This window comes from Falco biarmicus, chromosome 1 (genome assembly GCF_023638135.1).
Source record: "Falco biarmicus isolate bFalBia1 chromosome 1, bFalBia1.pri, whole genome shotgun sequence".
NCBI lineage: Eukaryota > Metazoa > Chordata > Aves > Falconiformes > Falconidae > Falco > Falco biarmicus.
Genome location: NC_079288.1, coordinates 29,662,333 through 29,682,866, shown reverse-complemented (window position 1 = coordinate 29,682,866; position 20,534 = coordinate 29,662,333). Strand labels below are relative to the sequence as shown.

The window sequence follows — 20,534 nt, the reverse complement described above, 5'->3', positions numbered from 1 at the left end:
GGAATGACATTACCCAGGGAATGGAGAATGGAGCTTGCCCAGCAGGACTGCCAGCAAGGGGCAGTTCTTTCTTTGAGTTGCATTGTCAGAAATGATAAGTTCCTAGCAGGAAATGCTATCTCCTATTTATATGCTTTATTTATTTGCTCTTTTCCAATCGCTGCTTCTGAGATTACTGTTTGGATTTAATTTGCAACCCCTCTCCAATGGCTCTTGGGTTTTCTTCTGAAAATATAAGAGAAAATCCTTAAGAAACACAGTTCTTCCTTCAATCTTACACTCAACATTACCACTGCAGAGAAAAATTAATGTATGCCCTTCCTTATTGTTTTCCTTCTTAATTCATTTCTTTCCATAGAGGCTCAGCAAGCACCAATTTTCCAAGCGAGTTTTTAATTGCCTGAGCCCAGCATGATTACTCTCTTCCAATCTAGTTGCCATTTGATGCAATTGGTATTTCAGAATACAATGATTATTTTCTTTTCCCCAAAACTGAATGCTGTATGGCTAGCTGATAACACTTGGCTGCAAGAAAACATGAAATCCTGATAGTGCTGTGTGAAAGAATATAATCTTTGATTGTGAGGTCTTCCCCAGCCAGGTGCATGAAGGTGATGTGAAACGTTTTTGTAAGTCGGGGCACAAAGAAATTTATTATTCCAATACTAAGAGCATAGGCTGGGGAGGCGGTGAGGGAAGGAAGAACGCAGCGTGCTGAAGTATTTGTCACTGCTGGAATGTTTGCTTTGAAAGGGCCTTTCAAGAGTACATGTTGCCAGGGGAGATTTTCTCTCCACATCTTTTATTGCCACCCCACAAATAAAAGATTTCAATACACCAATACTGGAAAACTGCAGACTTAAATAGTCCCTGCCACGCAGAAGCTGTAGACTTTTAGATTTCCCCAACCTGTAGTGAGTTTAGCATAAGAGATTATCAGTGGCAAATGAGAAAATCTTTCCTTGGAGTAAATCCTTCATTGCTGTGTTTTTAAGCACATTTTGTGTACTATAAATGCCGAGCAAACGTTTGCAAAATTACTGCGTGAAGATCAGCACCTGAGTACCATAAGCAAGGACAGAGTTAACACTGAAGCAAATAAAGGGTAGAAGGGAAACAGCAGCTGTGAATAAGGGGCCGCATTTTTCCAAGAGCAGACTGCCGGAGTCATGTCTCTCCTTACAGCGTCTCCTGCACCACCTCCTCTGTTAGGCTCCTCCTGTGGAGGTCCAGGGACAGCTTTTTGGCTCTTTATGCAATGTAACACTGGAGGGAAACCACACAGGTGCAGCTGGATCCTAATAGTTGCACTTAACCATGGTGAGATGGGGAAGGTCCAGTCGGCACTGTTACAGTGGAGAGCTGACACTGGGAGGCTTCCCGCTTTTGCTATTTGTGTAATAAAGCAAATGTCCAAAATGGATGGATGGTTCCCAGTGTCCTCTGTGGGTAGCATGCAACTGTAACTATTCCAGTTATGGCTTGTTTGTTTTTTACAATGGTGTTGGTGAGCATGATTGTCTAAAGTCTAGTAGACAGCCGTTTGCTGAGACCTTCTGTTCTTTCCAAACTTGACAATGTGGCTTGTTTAATCGCCTTATGTTATTATTGATATTTTCATCTTGTGTAACTAATTTCGCTGAGGAAAAATATATTATTGCCAACTTTGATCTCCTTAATTCTTGTAAGAAAATGCCTCCAGCTTTGGCCCATTTGAAGAATAGACATATGGCTTTGTACAGGAGCATGACTCCTTGGAGAAGGTTGCTGATGTTGTGTGTGTCTGTGGGTCAGGATGGGAAGGGATCCTGTTTAGTGAGACTGAAGAGATTTTGAAGGTGGCTGCTGCTGCCTGTCTTTCACTTAATTATTTTTCTGTCACTGGGAGTTCAGAAAGAGCTGCAGCAAGCCTGAGGTTACCTGAAATGAAGGCGATACTAAATAAAGAAGGCTAGGATGAAACTGAAGACAAGAAAAGAACTAAGGAAAAGAAATACGAGGTATCCTGAAAAACAGGAATCTGACTGGAGCAGCTTATCCCTTCCCAGCTCCCTAACTTGGTGCGGGATGTTGGTGCAACCTTGCCTAACCCCTTTGCTGTAGCTGCAGCCACCATGTGTGTGCTGCTCCCTGGGAAGGCTGAGGAGATAGACACTAGTGCTACCTAACTGTCATCAACTGAGCTGGCCTTTTATCTCATGAGAAATGGACCCTTTGTACCAAACCTTTTCCAGGGCCTCCGAAGCCTCTGGCAGTGCCTTTCAGTGCCTAACACTGCAAAGTGTGTGCGACGCAAGCTGCAACGTGCAAGTGTGTTTTCTGGATAGCAGCCTCTTGAGCATCACAGGAAACCAGAAGTGTGTTTTGGTTATTGTAGTTTGAATAAAACCTTCACTGAATAATCCCCTTGAACCTGAGCGCATAGCTAGAAATGAAGTGGCAAGGCAGAATATATCGGCACGGGAATGACCCTTAATGCTGAATCAATAAGTGCAAATGCCCTGCACTGAACATGAGTTCATTGAAAACTGGTGACCTGCACCAGCTGCAGAGGCTGTTGTGTTAGGCAACAAGGCAGGCAGCAAAGTGTAGAAAAACAAACCTCTTACTACCATAAAAAAGGGTGCTCTCTCAAGTTAAATCAATAGTACTACATTTATGACCTGCATAAAACATGAGACTTTAATAGAGTTATTTCAATAAACAGAATCTAATAGCATTGGTAGCCACAAACCGACTTCAGAGATGCCTCTTGCAGAGAGATGTCATTCTATAAAGATGAGATTATTGGCAGGCAGAAATAATTTCCTTTAAACTCATGAGCTCTCCACTCCTTGAAAGTCTGGAGTATTTACATTTAAGGACCACGTCAGTGGTGAGAACCCTCGGGTCCTTTTTCATGCTATCCTTTAGCAATACATAGAATACATATAAATATAAAATGCGGTAATATAAAACCACTATGCAGTATAAAACCAAAATACGGTACTCCCTGGTAGCTGCCGCACTGGCCAGAGTGGTTTTGCTGGAAAGACTGTTGTGGCTTTGTCGAAGATTGATGCATGTCCAGGAACACTGTGACTCTGCTCTCCTGCTGCTCAGTGGTAAAAGACATTCCCTGGCAAGAGGGGTTTGCAGGAGGGGTAACAGGTACTCTGGAAGCTGGAAGGCTCATCTTTTAGATGGTTTTGATAATCCTTCCTTAGGTGTGGAATTTGCCTCAGGCACAGGGGGAGGTACCTCTCTTGAGGCTGGTATCCCAGTGGATCACAGGCTTCAGTGCAAGTGTAGCAAGACTTCTGGCTTTGAGATACTGACAGTCCAGCTCTTACATGTCTCAAAAGGGTCATTTTAAGCATTCATCACCAATATAAATTAAGAGGATGTGGGAATCCCGCTCTTCTAATCTCCTTTTGAAAGTCTTTATGTGTGGGGAATAAAACATATAGGGGAAGCCACATAGCTGTAAGCTCTAAGAGCTTAAAGGGACAAAAATGAAAAGAAAAAGCAGAAAGAAACAGCTGAAAGGGAAGAATATGAAATCTATCAGAGAGTAAGGTGAATGGACAGAAAAAGAATGTCTGTTGGCAGCAGGCATAGTTAAAATCCCAAACAAAACTTCACTAAGCCCTCCTTTGCCACAGAAGTGGGAGATCAATGGAAGAAACTATTCGAAGATTACGGGGTGGAATAGGTAATGAAGCCACAAATAAGGGGATGACAGCTATCCTATCATGGCACCCAAAGTGCACTTGCAGCACAAACATTGCAAAAAAAAAAAATAATCCATGTGATGTCAGCTGACAAGCCAGTATTAAGAAAACTCTCAAGATCAGTAGAGAGGAAACATGAGTTTCTTAAAGAAAATAAAGGCAAAATCTACTCAGCCTTCACTGCTTACTTTCACAGAGAGTATGAAACCACAGTATAGCACCCGTTACCCTGGGGCAGGGATGCCTGGGATACAATAGTAGTTGCACAGGACTTGTGTTTTGTTTGGGCAGAAATGTGACAGTCATAGCACTGCATTCCATTGGCTCGGTGTAATTTGTATGAATGGGGAAGGAAGTGTCTCTGGAGAACAGTAGTACAAAAGAAAAATCATGCATTAATTAAAAAATGAAATGTGCTTCTTGTTTTTTGTAGCTATAGCAAGCTTGGAGATGAAAGTAAGATAACCTAGGATTTCATGTGAAAGTAGTTTCTGTATTTGTGCATGGAATACCTCACATCTGGATTGCACCTCTCTGGTTGTTTATTTGATTGTATCCCTCTAGTTAAGCCCACTTGGGACCAGCAATCTGACAAAAATTAATATAAAATCTCTGCTAACCTTAAACTAACTAGTTTGGCTTGCAGCCATGACAAGGAATTCATCTGGGGCTTACGGCCCCGAGCCTCCAATACATGTAATACATGTAAAATTGTAATATATTTTTACCAAAATCCAGTCTAACTAATGTACAGCTTGATCAGGTCCATTGGCCAGTGCTGTCAATCTGCTTTGTATTCAGATTACCTAGCTAGTTTATTTCCATTTTGCTTTCCCTGTCTCTTTTTCTAGGGGTTTTTAATACATGCTTTTCCTGTCCCTTTTTTTAGGGATTTTTAACCAAGCACTATTTTTAATGACACCATTTTCTTTTCAAACACAATCTGGAAGTGTTTTCTGTTTCTTTTACATTGTCTACATCTTCATGCATCCAGTGGTTCGATGTGTGTAAGAACAGCAATAAACCTAACAGAGACTTACTGCCTAAGTGTCCCAGTGGCTTGCAACCCCAACATCATTTGGCCCCCTGAACGGGCAGTGGCAGCGTCTCTCCCCTGCAGACATGCACCAGCGCGAGGGTCTAATGAAGCTGTCAGCCTTCCTCCAAGCTCTATCAATGGCAGCGGCTTTAAACAAACCCGTATTTCCTGAGGCCGATACCAGAGGCTTTTATGGAATGTGTCTGGGTGTTTAGGCAAATGTGGCATCATTAGAGAAATATAAGGAAGTGCACGTGATCAAGACAAACAACCTTTCATGGTTTGCTCATCCTTCGTTTACACTGCTGATTGAATATACTTCTCATTAAGTTTATAATGTGCCATTAGGCTTTCTGGTTGAGAAAGAGAAATCATAACTGCTAGTAAAAAAGCCAAATGGATTAATGTGTTTTCTGTGATCCCAGGGCTTAGGATATATTTTTACGTTGTATGTCGCTTTTACATACACTTGTCTTGTAATTAAGTGAATTGGTCTAACTTTAAGAAAAGACAGAAACCTTTTTCTCCTGTTCCCGTGTTTTTTACATTCTTTGACTGTGGCATGTTTTTTCTGTATCTACACAGCCCTAAGGGAAGATGTTAAAAAACAAACCAAAAGAGAAAAATCCTGAAGTACAACAGAAAAACAGCACTCTGTGGTTTGTCACTTATCTTTCATGCATGAGTTGGAACGGTTATTTTTGCGCAGATTCAATGGGGAAGCTGAAGAGCTTTACAGATCTATCTTGGCATTTAGACAGAGTTCATACAAGTACATGCACTGTGGCTGTAGATGGAAGAAAGACTGACAGATAGGAAGAACACTCATTTGTAACTAGATTTTAAGAGGGTCTTATTTGGTGAGAAAGAAGCTCAGTCCACCCAAGTCATACGGCTTTTGGAGCAAAGATGATCTATTGGAGGAGAGCAATGGAGGAGTCGGGTCGCTCTACACTGATTTCTCTGATAACTCAATCTCTGCCTTCAAGTTAAAGTCAACAGTGAACTATTGATTTTGATAGGTCATGGTTTCTGAAGAGCTCTGTGGAAAAAGTCAAATTTTGGGTCATCCAAAATACAGGCTTTCTGACATTTGTTATCACTGTGATTAGCAGGTTTTCAAACATTCTCTTCAGAACACTCTGTGGTCTGTTACATGTTCTGCAGACCCTGGTAGTCCTTAGATCTGCAGCTCCCAGCACAATCTTTCTGTTGTGACATCTGGGAGCTTTGGACCTGGCAACCCCAGGCTGCTCTGTGCAGGGTCACCTGCCCAAAAGCTCCTTCTGAGCCACACACCCTGTGTCCTCGGGGCACCTCTTATGTTTGAGGGTTTCAATAAGCCGTGTTCTCTGCTTGGGAAAAGGAAGGATTATGATAGTTAATTCTCTTTGTAAAATACGTTGAAATGACTCACAGGGAACCTCTAGAGAAACATCAACACGGTTCAGTAATTTGTGGCAGGTATGTAGATGTCATGTGGGGCTGAATTGCATGTTTGGTAGGAATGTGCAGGGCAAGATGTCATCCTTGGCAGTGCCATCTCCTTAACACTGTCCTTTGCACACGGGGGAAGACACTTAAAGGCCAAAAGCTCCAGCAAGCTAATGAAAGAGGAAAAACAGGTGGGATGTGTTAGCAAGAGATGTCGGTGGCCCCTTAGTCCTGCAGACCCTTTAGATAGAGACACTTACACCATTGGTACATGGCAATGAAAAAACATTTCCACCTTCAGTATAACATACTCATTACTGTCAGCGCAGTAGGCAAACATTTGTCTTACACCCTTACCCTGTTCTGCACAGACACTCTAGCCTTGATGTGCTGCTTTCCCCCTTGTTGGAGTTTAGATTTATTGACACAATAAAACAACAGACAGCAACAGAGCAGACTTCACTCTGAGCGCTCTCCCCAGCTGGGGCTGCTCCTGCAGGATTTGTTCTGTTCTGCTCCCTGCTTCTCTCAGCACCAGAGGGACAACTCATTCCTCTCCTGCTTCAGGTGGAGAACTCAAAGGCAGCTGCTACTGTGATCAGATCAGATTTTCATGCTTGTAACTCATGAGCTACCTGTAACTCCCCCTGTGACCCAGAAGCAGAGCAACTGCCGTCCCTCTGGGGGCAACACAAGGGGAGCTACACCCCAAGGCACCCTCTGGCTCAGTTGCCTCTGGTCCCACAGAGGCTGTTCCCTCCACCCTTAAGCTTCCCTTGGTTTTCCCTTGGATTTCCCCTCCCCTGGTCTAGCAGGAAACCTTAGCTAGGAGTAGAGTATTTGTAGGTGTACAGCTGCCAGAAACTAGCGGGTTATACAGGGGCCTGTTTTCAAGGGACTCCATCTCACTGAGGTGCAGCTTATGTATGTATAGCACAGTAATTCCTTTGAATTTATATGCAGAATTTAAGCTTCTGAGCTGAGGCTGTGTCACAACTGAAGGATGCCATCTTCAGCACAATCTTACATCTGTTTATACACGGACATAAATCCTAAGCCTCATGATTGTGTCATTCTGACATTAAAGACAGATGAAATATTTTCTTGGAAGAGATCTGCTGTGTCATTCAGTGACTTCCTGACAACTTCAAGAGCCCCAAGACTGTACACTTGAATGGAAATTTGGCTGTATTTTTGATACACTGAGACTTTTTTTCTTTCCAGTGCATTCATCCTAAAGGACCTCCCTCTGTTTCCTGGAGTGACTGTCCAAGAGTATTCCCTGCAAGTTCCCATCTGCAGGAGCCCAGCTCAGCGTGGGCAGTCACCAAGGAGATGACACAGCACAGTCTAGTGGGAAGCTCCCGGAGCCAGTGATAGCATGGGAGCTGGGACGTCTGGGACGGGAATGGAGGGGATGCAAAAGAGCAGAACTCCCCTTTTCACCTTCACCTCTGTAGCCAATGAACATATTTTCTCTCATTTTCCCTGTGCTGTAGATAAAGCCCCTGGTGTTGTTACAATACTGCTGTCATTTAAAAAGTGCTCTTTGCTATGCACAATATATAGGAATATTGTAGTTACAATACTGGCCTTACAGCTGTACGCAGACCCTCCCTCCAGAAAAGTGGCAACACTGGCTAAAATTCAGGTTCAAAATGCTGCTGGGGCCCTTCTGGAGCCCATTTGTATTTTCAGCCTTTAGGGAGTTGACATCTTTTAACTGTTTGTTAGCACCAACTACAGCTAGATGTTTTTCATTTTGAAAAATTTAGCTTAGTTTTTTTCAAACTAACATGACTCCAGAAATGGGAATTTTCATAGAAAGCACCCAATATTTTGAGTGTTGTGCTAAAATTACAAGCATTAGCAGAACTGTAGTGCATGTAGTGCAATAGGATGTGTGATCTAGTGCTGTCTAGAAATTGTTTGACCGTCTTGTATATGCAAGGAATTTGTACCATCTTTGTATATACCTCAATTCAGTTGTCTGAATTACATCCGTGTCACTTGGCTTTTTCCATTTACTGAATAGGGAACTCTCTCGTAATGCTGATCTTCTGCATCATCGTGTATTAGATGAATAAAACAGTCTAGTCCAGTCTAGTCTTGTAAGACCAGAGAAGGAAGGTATTTTTTTTACGTAAAGGCTCTTGACGTTCTCTCCAAATAATTTTATTGAAGCACTTGGCTGAATGAATGCAGTTTGAGGGCTGCTTTTGTTGCCTGCCTTTGCTGTCTGAATGCCCCTTTTTTCTTTTTTACTAATTAATGAATATTTGTTGCTCAGAGACTAAAAACTAGCTGGGAAGACTTATGAATGTTGATGCAGTAGTATCTAGGCATAGGACCAGAGTTTCCTTTACAAAATAAAAGTGTACTGCTGTGTATTTATGATCTCTTTTTGCATTTTTTTCTGCTTTCCTGCTGGTCCTTCGGGATAAGGATGGTATATCCTTTCATTACTAGGACAAGATTAAAGGCTAGTTCTGTGTGGCTAACATTCATGACTTAACACATTACTCAATACTATGTTAAGCTCACAAGCTTTATTACTTGGCCGTGTAGTCTTCTTCTGGGCTGGTGGCTTTACAGTGCTGTTGTAGTTGCCATAGATTCAACTTGCGTTGATAGGGAAGGGGTGCAGTTGTCCTTTGGTGGGAGAAGCAGCATACAAGGTTCCTTTCCTCTACACAGTAGTCCAGGAGCAGTACAGGGACTTTCGTGCAGTGGCCCTGACGTGAGCATCCTCCTATTTACTCCAGAGCGTTTATGTGTAGCTGGGAAGGGCTGAGTAGCTGGTTTCCTACATGAAGTCTGCACACACTTTGCATCCTTGAGCTTTTTGCACGCTGGGTTGTGGCATCTATGAAATAGCAGCAGGAGATGAGGAAGTCTGGAGGTGACTTGCATTCTCCAGGAGCATCGAGAAACCAGCAGGCACAGAAGAGCTTGTTAGCTTCAGCAGTTACAACTGATCTGCCTTTTTTTCCAAGTACAAGTTCTTTAGAAACCTCTATTTCCCCTGTTAAAATTTCATTGGAATAATTGAAGGATACACAATATACGAAATTGAATGAATATGCATGTAATTGTTTCTTTTTCTTTTAATTTCATGGAGTCTTAGATCTTAAACTTCAGTCACAGGGATTAGAGCCATGAATCATGAACACTAAGTTTACATAGTACACAGAAGATTGCTTTTAAAGCCCATTATTTTACAAAGAACTTCAGTGAAACTGAAGTATGTTACATCTGCTTGAATATTTTCCCCTCTTACTTTTCTCAACAATGTGTAAATTATTCTGTCAGCCTATAACCCCATTTGTGTGAGTAATGCAAGTGGGAAAAAAACCCACAAAAAACACCCAGAGAGGGGAAAAAACCCACCTTAGTTTATAGCTCAAACATATGTGTTAGTTTCACCTAATTAACAGTTTTTACAGAACAGGTTCAGTGTTTGCAATTAGAACTGGTGCAAGAAAGAGCTGGCACCATATGCTGGGGTTTCACCAGATAAACAATTCTTAAGCCCTTCTGGGATACCAGCTGATTAATATGAAGCGTGTGGATGTTTACTTAAACTAACAAGTGTTGGTAATGCCTAATCTGCAGAAGTTTAAGGATCAAATACTTAAGCAAAAGCCACCTCAGACAAGTATGTGCTTAGAATTTGTGTGGGTGAGAGATCCTTTATCTCAGTGCAAAGAATGAAGATGCCTGTCTGGGAAGGATGTTAGCCCAGGAGAGGTACTGCATCATGGTGACAAGGCAAGCCGAAGGCATGCTGACTTGCATACTAGATTGCTTAAAAGAAACAGGAAGTCATGGGGCAAGAATGGGACTGGCATAATTTGATTGTAAATGGACAGGGAAGCAGGAGATCCTGATCCATGTGTTCTCATTATCAAGATAAGTAGTGGTTGAAGAAAAAAAAGAGTGTTCCTGAAGCTTCCCCCAAACACAAACTGCGCTGAGACTCAAATGGGCTTGAACCACAAGAGGTAAGTTTCATGTGCATCTGCTCTTCTGCATCCTGGCAGCAGAACTGCTGCTCTGTCAAGAGATAATTGCAGTTTGTCCAAACAACTTGAAGTGTCACATCCCAGGGAACTTCAGCCTCTGAAAAAACATGGCCTAAAAATCTCCCTGTTCCAAGATTGTGTCACAGCTGGCTGTCACGGCATTTACAATAGATGGTGAATTGCTTGCATCCTTTAAACTCCTGGTCTGAGACCAGTAAGTAGAAAGTCTCTCATTTACTTCAGTGAGGGTTGGATGAAACCTAAAAAAGGCACTCTGTATCCCCTACCAGTTACATGGAGCCCCGTCCAGTTTCCCAACCAACTGTTAGAAATGTCCGTGCTGAGACACAGCCACCACTGCCTTTTGGTTATTGGCATCAAGCATCATTTCTTCTTGTGAAGGGGAGCTGACATTCCTGACAGACCAGCCACTCTCTATCCCAGGTATGGTGAACAAAGGCATTCTCTTGTCTTCCAAAGACACCAGCATCTTAATATGGTCATTGATTTAACCTAATAAAGATAGTATCTCTTAATCTGAACATGGTAACGATAAATCAGTGGGGAGAGCAGGAACAGTAACTTTTAATTCTGACAGAATTCCTCAGCTTGCTTTTCATAGAAAAAGTGCAATTAAAAGCTTAGCTGATTAGTAAAGGAACTTGGTGCATGGAGCAGAGAACGTTTTGGTAGCCACCATATACTATTAGCTGCCCCTCAATCATTTTTAGTATTCATTCTACATAATCAGTAAGAATGAAACGCCAGAGCATCTGCCCTTCCTAGCAGCTGCACCGTCGCTGTGGATGCACAGCAGTTATTACTGAGCCTGAATGAAGTCAGGCCGAGCAGCAGGCTGAGTCTGAAAGCACACCCACCTTCTCTGGTCCTCCCCTTTCAACCTGTGCATCTCCCAAACTTATCATCTCCAGCAGGAACGCCCCTGCACGGCGTGCCGGGAAGCGAATGAGAGCAGCTGCTCTGCACCTGGGACTGAAATCCTGGCAGATCTCATGTGTTGTTTAATAATTTTGCATAGATCAACAGTTTTTGAAAAGTGCACACTTCATTCAGTACAGCAGGTTTTTAAATTCTCATTGCACATTCATGGATCATTGCACCTTTTCTAAGCCACAGCAATTGTCTCTGTTGTTAAGCCAAAATGTTAAAGTCTTCCATGCTGTCCTTCCCTCTAGTTCAGTGCATCTCAATGGGGGTTAAAAGGTAAAAACGCTAAAACTTGAAATACCCATTCACATCATGGCAAGCTATACCTAGTCTCATCTCCCTCCTCCCCCAGTATCCTGCTTCTCTTCATTAGTAGTGTTAAATAGTGACATCTACAGAGAAAATGAGCAGAGGCTTCTTCAATAAAACAATAGGGTGTCACTACACTCAGTGCTAATTGCTGCTGAGCTGCTATTAAAATGGTCTCATGTTGTCCACGTGGAGCTCTGTGCATCTGCGTAACTGATAATCCCCTCCGCTAGCCCGTCACTCAGACCATCATCTTTTTCTGGTTTCTTGAACACACAGCACTTCAGTTTATTATCTGGTTTTCCAAATCTGTGCTTTCCTGGGCAAAGGGTTTTCCTTTTAATCTTGCTTCTAACTCCTTGTCATTCCATTTCAGACCTGGGTAGAAGCTACAGTCTGTGCTTTGTACCACTGGCGTAAGTAGTCTTCAGGGTGGGCCCAGTCTGGCAGACACGGTTATGGAAACTGCTGTTACCTGTACCTGCGGTGTTCTCTGTGCGGCTCCTTGTAGACGTGGGATTGTTCTTTGGGGCCTTGAACTGGATCTAGGTTGGGCTGAGTGCTGAAGCACTTGTCCCCCCACCAACTCCCCACTTTCAGTGAGAGAAAACTGAAGTCCAGACACGAGTTTTGTATCTCCCACTTCAGTCCTTTAGAACAATAAACCTGGGAGGAATAACCATTATAAAATGATAATTTCAAAATGGTCTGGATTTCCCAACGGGTTTGTCCGCCTAACTGGTTAAATACCTGCTAACCTCTGAAACTGACCTTCAACGCTTGATCATCCTCCACTTAGTTCAGCTGAATTGACTTCAGCAGTTGTAAGAGCAAGACTATGGGTAGTTAAAACCAGGGCAGGTGTATCTGCAAATAACTCACCCCAACACAGCAATATTCCTGCTGACAGAGGGTGTGACTGGGCTGTTACAGGACATGCACTGCTGTGGGCGCTGAACACACTTTCCTGCCCCAATCCAAATTTCTCCAAAGAACAAGATGAGGGATACTTCTTCTTTCAGTGTAGGATTATGTGGTTTTCTTCTTCACAGATACTGCAATTTAAGACTACTTAAGATGAAGAGCATTGGAAATGCTTCAGGCTCACCTTAATGTATTTTGGTTTTTACATTTTCTCCAGTGAAAGCTAGTAGGGTGTGTGGGAATCATTATATTCGTATTTCTAAGTATAGTTGTTGGACTGCGTTGAATCATGTAGTTTGTATACTGTTTGCGTGTAACATTATTATTCACTGATAGGATGAAAAGCAAACACATGTTGAACCCATGGGGTGGGGAATACTTGACAAACTTTGCTATTGTTTCTAAGTAGAAAACAAACCTTAAAATGTATCTCGAGGGATTTCTGTAGCCAACACATCTCAAACTACAGCAGCTGTTCCAGAGAACAGTACTTGGAGAACTGATTCGCCAATAAAAACAAATTAATGTGAAAAAAATGTTTCAGAAATGACCCTTCCAAGACTACTCTGCACATGTCTAAAATTAAAAGGGAATAAAACGTCTGTTTTCATCCATTTCAATTTCAGCTGTATATTACTGTATATTCTTAATCTACCATTTGCCTCAAATTGCTTGGAGAGACAATATCTGCAGACCCCAGCCCACATCATTAGCTGGGGCAGGGGGAAGCAGAACTCCTGCCAGAATTAACTGCATAGCAATATCCCTGCTTGTGGAAGAGGCTGCAGTAAACGCAGTGAAGCCCAGCAGGCCACATGCAGTGCCTTGATACGTACAGTCCAAGGACCGCTATGAAGGCTGCACTGCGTTGCTGCACGGCTGTCAGAAGCCAGGGCAACGTCTCCCGCCCACGGTCCCTCTCATCTCGCCGGGTCGTGGGGCACGATGCAGCCCCCCCGCGCAGGTGTTCTGCACCCGCTCGGGGGAGCTGGAGTCTGGCAGCCTGGCCCAGAGCACTTTGCAGAGGTCTGGGTGCCAGGAGCAGCGCAGGGTGAGGCACCCGGCTGTCTCTGCCACACAGGCAGCCCTCACGCGAGGAGACAGTATGTGTGTTCTGGGCAGAACTGTAATTCAGCTTTGGCCAATTTGCTTTAATTTTAAAAGGGAAAAAACATTAATGAAAATTTCTACTTTTATGTTATCACTTGACACATGCATACGGGCAAATATTGTGCACTAGAATAATTAACATATCATATACAAGTGCGGCTAAAACAAGAAGTCTGACAATTTCTAGACTGATTGCTATCAGGCTTAATTCTGAATTTAAAATAGAAACAGCATTTCTTAGCTGGAAAGGGTTTGGGAAATCCCTTTGTTTATTTGTCTCAAGAAACAAGGCGTATCTTTCCATCCCTTTGTTGGTTTAGGAGACTCCAGCAATGGCTTCAGGCAGCGCGTAGTGCAGAAGGGGACCGGAGCCAGGGAAGGCTCAGAGGTAACTAGCTGTTTGGAAGAGGGAGAAAGAAGAAGATGGAAAGAAGAATCCTTCTTTTTGTCTTCAGCCATTACCCAAACACTAAGCCAGGTTTCTCAGGCTGAGGGAGTAATTTTAGACTGTGTTTCTGAAGCAAACATGTAGCAATAATAAAGTACAAAATTATCCAAACCAGAGAAAACAGTTACAGCCATGCTGTGGCCGTATAAAAAGATGCAAGAGGCAGAAGAAAAACACACAGCATAAGGGTTTGAAGTGGCTCAGCAAGTCCTTCCTAATGGACTAACAAGACAATGCCAGGAACAATGCGGCAGAAAAGGTGAAAAAGAAGGCGTTCAGGAAATGCCTCAAAATTACAGTTTTAAGATTATTATGAGAATGAGCCATTTACACTGGGCACCATTCGCTTTAAAGCCTCGTTACAATTGTTCTCTTTGTAGCCTCAGCCACAATAGCGAGACTTTGCATCCCTGACACATTTGGTGCAAGGCAGCACTGTGCTGTTCCTCTGACCTTTGATAAACACCCGCAACCTGCCAGCTGCCATCCCACGCCCCCCCACCCCCACCCCCCGCCCTTCCAGCGCCAGAGCTCCAGCTCTGAGACCAGCAGTGGGAGAGCCTCCTTCAGAGGACTCAGGTGGCTGTGTCCCCAGACCGCGCTCCGGGCTCTGCCTTGTATGCTGGGCATCAGGAGTTGCACTGTCTCAGGCAGGGGTTGGAATAAGGTTGGGTTTTGCTTTTGAAAACCCAGGATTACAAAATTGAAGAAGTCTGTACATCTGTTCCATTAAACTTAAGTATTTTTGAATGCCAGTAATTCTTGACTGCAGGCAAAAAATTCCTTTTGTAAAGGCCAGTTCTGCTGAAGTACTGGTGAAGGCTCTTTAGAAAGCAAATCTAAAAGGCCCTCTTTTCAAGAGTGAATTTGAACTTCAAATTTAAATCATTTGGGGACCTGACTGGATAACCAAACAGCTGTAGCTCTCAGCTGAAAAGACTCTGTGTTAGATGCAACTTTGGTACATGCTGTGTGTGCCTCAGTTTCCTCTTCTATAAATGGTTTGTAAAAATTCCACCGCCCTGTTAACCTTTGTGTGTTGAAAATTTGCAGATTACAAGTGCCATAGGACAGTTTGGCATTGTACTTGGTATCACTCTTACATCCACTTAGTCACTGTTGCTTCATACCGAATTAAACAGAATTAATTCCTTTACGTAATAGTTTTTTCTTTAAAATTCATTATACCTGTTCATACACAGCTGTGTGCACGCACCTTTCATGTAAATATCAGTGAGAAGTGTGTGGCTGAAGGTGAAAAAAGATGAATTTGGAGGTGAGGTGTGTGCTGGGAAAGCCCCGGAGCGCTGCTGTGGAGGCACACGCGCGGTGGGTCTCTCCTGACACCATTCTTGCTCTCTCCTTCCACACGAGAGTGCTGGGGAAACACAGCTGTGCCAAGCGGGTGTTCAGCACCAAAGTCCTGTTCACCTGAAGAAGTCCTGAGTGGTTAACAGCCGCGAGGATTGCGATGGTTTTGTGTTACATCTGTCTCATTCGGTCACCTGACAAAGTGACCCTGCAAGCTGGTCTGGTCGCTCCTGCTTTGGAATCAAGCCTGAGTGTAAAGATGAACCACGCAGCAGGCGTTACTTGTTTTCTTGTCATTTCACATTCCCTCCGTTTTACCTGTTCACCCAAAGGGCTTCTAAACCGTTGCTGACCCGACCAGCAAATGGTTTCCCAATTACTCTTTTGGTCTGCTAGCTACTTTTGTACTGGATTAGTCTAAACCAAGGAGTCTGTGACAGGCTGTACAGGGCAAATTGTGCTTTTTACAATTACTTGTGGGGATTGGAGCCAACCACCCGCTTCAAAGCCCGGAGAGGTTAATTGCAGCTCTCTTTCTCTTGACCTGCATACCAGAGCACATCCCAGCCGTCCTGCCCTCCTGGTCACAAACTGTCTCAAATAGCACTTTCTGATTTTTGTCAGGCAGTTGACAATGGATGGTGACGATTTTAAACAGGCTTGCTCTGTGCATTTTAGATGAGCTGGTGGCATTCTAAGTTTTTGCTGTGTCTTCCCACTGCGTAGTGTTTTCAGGAGAGATTTAACAGCGTTTTCCCTCTTTGTTCCCTTGGAACCAGCAGCTCGAAATCTGTGTGTTAAGTCACCTGCTAATGGAACCGCCGGTGTCGCCCTGCTGCGTCAGAGCTCGCCCCACAGTGACCCTGCGCGCCTTCTGATGTAAACAGGCACGCACTCCCCAAACTCCATCAGCAGGTCATGCGAGTTCCCCTTCCAGCAGCGTCAGGAGCCACTTCTGGCAGTCGGAGTGTGACTAGAGGAGCACAGAGACTTAAAAGGGGAGAAAGTGAAGGGGAACATTTGCTGTAGGCCATCGGCCAGAGAATACAGCTGGTACCGAGCCCCCAAGGCTCAGTGTGTGTTTGTCCTTCCCTCCTCACTTTGGAGGAGTGTTAGAGCGCTCTTAGCATGAAAGCACAGCTCTCATCTGAGAGCTGGATGAAATTAACTCTTTCTCCTGGGTCTGTGGCAGACCCCAAGTGAAACAGGAGTGCCAAGCATATTTTGTACATGCTCAAGTTTCTTGTTTCCTTCAGGTCAACCAAATCTACTTTCAAGCACCAAGTGCTCTAAGGTGTGGTGAATGAAACATGGCAGTAATTAAATGTCTGTGAGGGCAACAGAGGCTTCCTTAGGTGAGCTTTAGTCGAGCCAGAATGGTTAACAGTCATCATGGTTTCACATACCTCATCACAGGATTCAGCTGACTGCTGTGGTTTTCACCCTTATTTGCACAAACTTATTTTTCCTTTAAATTCTTTGGTTTGCTTATACCTAATAGAGTACACCCACATTCCAGACAGAGATCTGAAAGAACAACGTCTCTCTTCAAGTTTTCTTATCAAGGTTGGATTATTTTCTGGAAGACACACTTCAGTGAAACATGACCTCTGAACCCTACACAAGGCAACTGAGTGAACCTCTATAGCATAGTTACATACACGGATTTATATTTACTCTTGGTCAGTATATAAATGACTCAATGGTTCTGTCTAGACATATAATCTGTGAGATTTTTAAGCCTAGTCTTATATTTTTACAGCTACAGTTAAAGTCCACCTTTCGATTCCCTAATTTAGTACCTTTCTTGCCTGCTGACAAGAAGACAAGAACATTTTAAGCAGCATGAGGAGAATCCAAAATATTAGCTACTGTCATGTCAGCTTTTAGTTATTCCCCTGATCTGGTCTTGATGTTTATCCCTCCCTCTTTGAGTTTTCTTAATTATTTCTGTCTTGTGTTAATTCTCACAAAACTCCCTAGATGTAAGCTTTATGATTTAGAATCTCAACTGCTCATTCAATTAATGGGCTTGCTTAATGTGCTTAAACTTTCCAGAGACACTTGTGACACATTATGGGGAGGAAACAGAGACTGAGTGAGCTCCACCTTACTTGTGGTACTCCTGAGCCTGGAGTCCATTTTAAGCTCTTTATCAGATAGCTAGATTTATTTTTTTAAAAAAATAATCTTGTACTCATTAAGCATTTACATGGAAGGAGTGTTCCTTCCAGAAGAGTGACATAGTTTCCTTTGCCACATCCTCACAACCTGGCTCAGTCCCTTTGCAAAAAGTAATTGACTGTAGTTTCAGTACATTGATAGGATCTGAGGAGCTGACTTGAAAATGGCAAACGTGAAGTGGAGCTCTTTTACTTTGCATGTGGCTATTTCATATGGAGAGAAAAACAGCAGCCAGTGAGCTTTTCTAGGAAGAATCTCAAGGTACTTGACAATATTTTTAGCAAAGCTAAAACCTAATAATAAAGTACAGCAGAATGACTTTATATGTACAGTGATGTTATAAAAGGGGCAATCTGAAAAGTTTGGTTGCGTGGTCTCGCTAAGTGTGAAACAGTTGTTATATACGGTCAATGTTCAATATACACCGACAGATCAACTGGCACAATGCTTCCCAAATGTTTCTCCTTCCCCGCTTGGCTTGAGAGTCACCATATTTTTCAGTGTTGTCACAATAATTCTGGAAACAAAACTTGTCACTGAATGGCATACGTAAAGGTTGCTTGTATTCTTTTACTTCTGGAGTAGCTGATTCTTAGGCAAGTTGCCTATAAATCTGAAAAGCATTATGAGAGCCATTTAGGCAAAATTTCACTGCTTAAATGTGCTCCATATGATGGTAGAACTCAGGTATTGTCCATCTAACAGCAATATACCATGTTAGAGCACAAAAGAAAAACTGTTATTCTGAGATTTAGAGCAGGACGAACTTAATTTCAAAGTCATCTGTAAGGATTGCCTTTGAGAAAAGAAAAAGGCTGCTACACATTTTCTGTAATTTTTCTTGGCTCAGAAACCCCTAATTCCTGTTAATATCAGAAAAGATTTGAGGTACGTTTGCAGAGCAAAACCAATGTGTGTTTCAGCATATTCCCCACTGAAGTCTGCATGAGTTATCTCAGTAACTCCAGTAAACCAGAATTTAATCACTGGCTTAGCCAGAATCCCTTCAGATCTGAGTCCCAATGCATTACACAATGTGACACAGAACGGTCCTGACAAGAGAACAAAGTCCATTTGAGTAACACAACTACATCTCGTAAGCCATGGTTTTAAAAGATTAAAACCACAGTACACGGACTCTGTTGGAGACCATCACCTCTCTCACATCAAAGCAGAATGCAAATCTGTGTACAGATACAAATACATATACTTATTCATGTACATGTATATACATATATAAAAACCATGTTACACATTAATCTAAATGTGTGCATGTGTGTGTATATATATAATCTAAAAATATACATACATGTGTGTTCATAAACATTCTGGAAAACCGTACCTCACGAAGGAGCTCTGTCTTTCCAGGACGCAGGTCAAATGCCTTGCTACATCGTGTTCCTTATTTAAACGGGATCTCTGCTCAGGACCTTGATTTTGTGCCAAAGCAGCCCTGAGACCAAGAGGGTAGACGAGTTGTAGTATAGAGCCCGCATGCTAGTTGTGGCAGTAATTTCATATAAACACAAAGCAACTATGAATACATCTTGCTAAAACAATTACTGAGAAGTTCTAAAAATTAATGCTTCTGCTGCACTTCTGCTTGTGAGCCATAAGGGGATCTTTGTCTTTCAGCATTACAGTGCTCAAGGAAAAAGGAAAGGATTCTGTTTTATGGTTCTGAGTCAGTCTTTTTCTTACTAACATATGGCCCCATTTTTTCCAGGTTCTTTAAGCAAGTTGTAAACATAAACTTTGATGTACATGGAGTTTGATTCATGAAGAGTTTAATTTGCCTAGTATAAAAGATGCACATAGGTTATATAACACCATTAAATTATTTTTGTCATTTGAGTAGTATCCACTGAGGAAAGCAGAACTGTTTCCCTGGGGTCCATTTATCACTGTTTGCTACTAATTAGAAAACTGAAAATGCAATATGCATGACTCACATTATCAGTGTTGTCTTTGGACTGATGTATCATTCCTCGTGCTTCCTCAGGAACTTTTATTCATTTCCTAATTAATCTCTCTCTTTCTCTCTCTTTTTTTTTTTTAAGGTTTCTGACAGATGTGACTCCATCTTCGTTAATGGCAAGGAAATGAAAAGCAAAGTGGATACTATTGTTAACTTCACTTATCAGCATTTTACCACCCAATTAGAAGTGACTGTCTGGGTTCCAAGGCTCCCACTGCAGATAGAGATCTCTGATACAGAGCTTAGCCAGATCAAAGGCTGGAGGATACCCGTCACCTCCAATAAAAGGTATGCTTGCAGCACTGGCACAGTCCAGATAAGTGCCCAGGGCTCTGATTTTAGAACACAAAAATTTTTTTGAGTATTTCTCACAATCTAAACTCTCCTGTTTAAAATTAGCTTTACAATCAGTCTTAGCCTTCATTAAAACATCCAACAACAGTATCAGTAGGCTACATTTTATCCTGAACTACATCGTTTAAAAGTCATGGCTTTGCCTGGAGGGTTAATCAATTCCACACAATCTCAGGAAGTCCTATCATATACTCCAATGTGCAAATCTGAGGAAAAGGACCTGGCTCTCTCCCATCCTATATGTAACATTGCGCATGTGTGTGTGCATGTGTGATATTCAGCACTGCCAGAATTTAAGTTTCTGTCTACACTGCTAAATGAAACAGGGCCAAAGAGGGAGTCAGGTCACTGGGCACTGGCAGAGGGGTTGGACTAGATGATCTTTAAAGGTCCCATCCAACCCAACCTGTTCTATGATTCTATGGCATTGGATGATTATTCAGTCTCTGTATAGCAGACCTGGCTGAAGCATTGCTCAGCAGATCTGAATTCAGCAAAAATCCACTTATGCTCTTATTGAAGACTGTGTTCTGGTGAATAGATTCTATCAGGACAAATGTGGATGGGGAAAAAAGGAGGGGGGAGGGGGCAAGGATTTTGAGCGCTGTTCTCATCGTTCCCTAATGAAAATACCCATTCTAGAAAAACCCGCATTTGGACAATCTGCCAGATTCAGAACTTCCAGAATGCTGCTATATTGGTGGATTTCAGGCTAAGTTGAAAAATACTACTGGAGAACAAGGCATGACACCAGCTC

The 20,534-nt window shown here is 42.7% G+C and overlaps 1 protein-coding gene across 1 annotated transcript in view; it reads left to right on the top strand.

The window, feature by feature from the left end:
- TMEM132B (transmembrane protein 132B) overlaps nt 1-20,534 on the top strand; it is a 258,635-nt gene that overhangs the window by 220,896 nt on the left and 17,205 nt on the right. Inside the window, exon 6 of the mRNA XM_056326388.1 lies at nt 19,506-19,711. Within this exon, the coding sequence (XP_056182363.1) occupies nt 19,506-19,711 (206 nt within the window). The remainder of the gene's footprint in view (nt 1-19,505; nt 19,712-20,534) is intronic.